This window comes from Carassius carassius, unplaced genomic scaffold, assembly GCF_963082965.1.
Source record: "Carassius carassius unplaced genomic scaffold, fCarCar2.1 SCAFFOLD_87, whole genome shotgun sequence".
NCBI lineage: Eukaryota > Metazoa > Chordata > Actinopteri > Cypriniformes > Cyprinidae > Carassius > Carassius carassius.
In genome coordinates this window covers 171891-174191 of record NW_026775080.1, presented here as the reverse complement: position 1 = coordinate 174191, position 2301 = coordinate 171891, and the positions used below count along the sequence as shown (strand labels likewise).

Genomic DNA, 2301 nt, shown 5'->3' with positions numbered 1-2301 from the left:
TCCTGAGGTAAAGAAATGTACAATAAATAAATGAATTTAAAAAATATGGAAATAAATAAATACATAAATGTGAAAATAAAAGAAAGAAATGTAGAAAAATACATACAAATAAAATTATAAATATGTTTGTACTTTTTTTTTACATTGTATATTTACTCATTTATTAAATTAAATTCATGCATTTAGCAGACGCTTTTATCCAAAGCAACTTACATTGCATTCATGCTAACCATTTTTATTTGTAATATTTCTTTATTTCTAAATATGTCAGGGGTGGCATTCCATAGCAGTCATGTCCTCATCTTTTATATAAAACACCTGTGATTCACAACTCCTCGCTCTTACAGGCTTGTTGATCTAGATCTAGTTGATCTAGTTGATGCAATGCTCTCAGTGCCCTTTGCTGCTGATCTCAGATAAATAAACTGCTGCAGAAAAAGCCAGGTGTCATGCAAAATGACCAGCGTCAGACCAGCCAATGAACTATACAGAAACTTTGAAAGATACCCAAATTAAAAGGCAAAACAAAAGTATAGAATACTCAATCTTTTCTTTGGCTAATTTAAGTCATTCCCTCTATTGTTTTGCTGTTATTGTTTATTTGAAACAGACATTTGATGATGAAAGCTAATAATTAATAATACTCCTAATAATATCAACCTTAAATATATATGTGAAAAAAAGATCTAAGAAAAACAACAAAGAAAAGATAAATTATTCTATTTGTTTACCTTCATTTCATGTGAACCGCAGTTCCGCTCGACGCCGCGGTCCCTTTAAGCGTTACCCGGCCGAGCGTTTGTGTTCCGGTTCTGCTCTGCGCATGCGCGCGGTAGACTCGTTCGTCATGGCGCATTACAAAGTGAGTAAACAAATAAACTCCAGACTGAGGCGCTTCAGAACTCTAGAGTTTTAATACTCTGCTGTTGACAAGTTTATTCCAGTGAAGCTGCTTTGAGAACAGATTAAATATTCGTAGATGTCGTGTGGCTTACGCAGGATCTCCGCGATGTCTGAAGTGTTTTAGTGACGCTGACGTTACATGTGTGCCGGGAATCACTTTAACCCAAAACTGTCTGTCTTCGTCTTCAGCAGAATATAATTTACTCTGTTATCTAATGAAACAGCTCTTTAAGTGTGCTTCAGTCGTGAGCTCCAGCCTAAAGAGCTGAAGTAAGTTTTGTTTGTCACTCTTTAGGCTCCCGAGTCGAAGCGAGAACAGTTCAGGAGATATCTGGAGAAGAACGGGGTCCTCGACACTCTCACCAACGGTAAGAAGAAGAAGAAGAAGAAGAGAGAGTGTGTGTGTGTGTGTGAGAGAGAGAGAGAGAGAGTGTGTGTGTGATTTCATCTTCTGTGTTTCAGTCTTGGTGACTCTGTACGAGGAGACGGAGAAGCCCAGCAATGCCTTGGAGTATCCTTACACTGCTGCTCTTCAGAGGTCAGAGTTCACCCGGAAGTGAAGTGTACTCACCCTAGTCCTGTTCTAATGCCTTACACCCTTTTATTGTTTGTCAACATGTTCTCATGCTCATCAAGTCATTCTGAGTTCTGCTCCAGAGATAGTGAAGAAAGCACACAGATACATGATCATTTCTGTAGTTACTCATGTTATCGGTAAGATTTAGCATTGGTTCCTCAGAAAGTGTGCTTTACATCATTTCTCCAGTGAAACTGTGATTTTAGTGCAGAAGCTGCAAACATCCGAGGCTGTGAAACATGATGATGTTCAACCAAACTTGATCTCTTATATTATAATGAAGGTGTGTAAACACACTTGTGAATGCTGTGATGTTACGAAGACAGCACATGTCAGACGGCTGCACTGAGAGTAACGGAGGTCATCCACACAGTGTCTGAGAGCAGGTTAAACAAGTTAAACAGTCTTAACGAAGCACTCGTCAGCTTCATCAAGCACCAGCTGGGCGTCGGACCCCAGGACGATGAAGCCGAGAGTCTGCGTCTGGAGCTGACCAGTCTACAACAGAAGTATGATCAGCTGATGGAGGAGAACACGGATCTGAGGAGTAGGGTGAGATATTACACACTACACCGCTGTGTACAGACGTAGTTCTGTGATTTAAAGTGTGTGTGTGTGTGTGTGTTACAGCTGCTGCGGTACGAGCCGGCGCAGGACGTGGCTACAGAATAACACAACTACTGCTTGACATTCACATCTATCTTCACATCACTAGATATCTTTGAGTTTGTTCGTTTTGTCAGGTCTGAGAAATGATTATTTTTTTGTTGTTGTTCAGCAAAATTGTGCCTTATATTTAATAAAACATTTTTTGCACTGTT

General features: G+C 39.6%; 1 protein-coding gene across 1 annotated transcript; it reads left to right on the top strand.

Moving 5' to 3' along the window:
• Positions 1–774: 774 nt before the first annotated feature.
• LOC132134787 (c-Myc-binding protein-like) lies at positions 775–2301 on the top strand. Its single transcript, XM_059547147.1, has 5 exons — positions 775–862; positions 1199–1271; positions 1366–1414; positions 1906–2032; positions 2111–2301. Exons 1-5 carry the CDS (start codon positions 824–826, stop codon positions 2150–2152), a joined length of 330 nt encoding a protein of 109 aa, XP_059403130.1. The 5' UTR covers positions 775–823; the 3' UTR covers positions 2153–2301.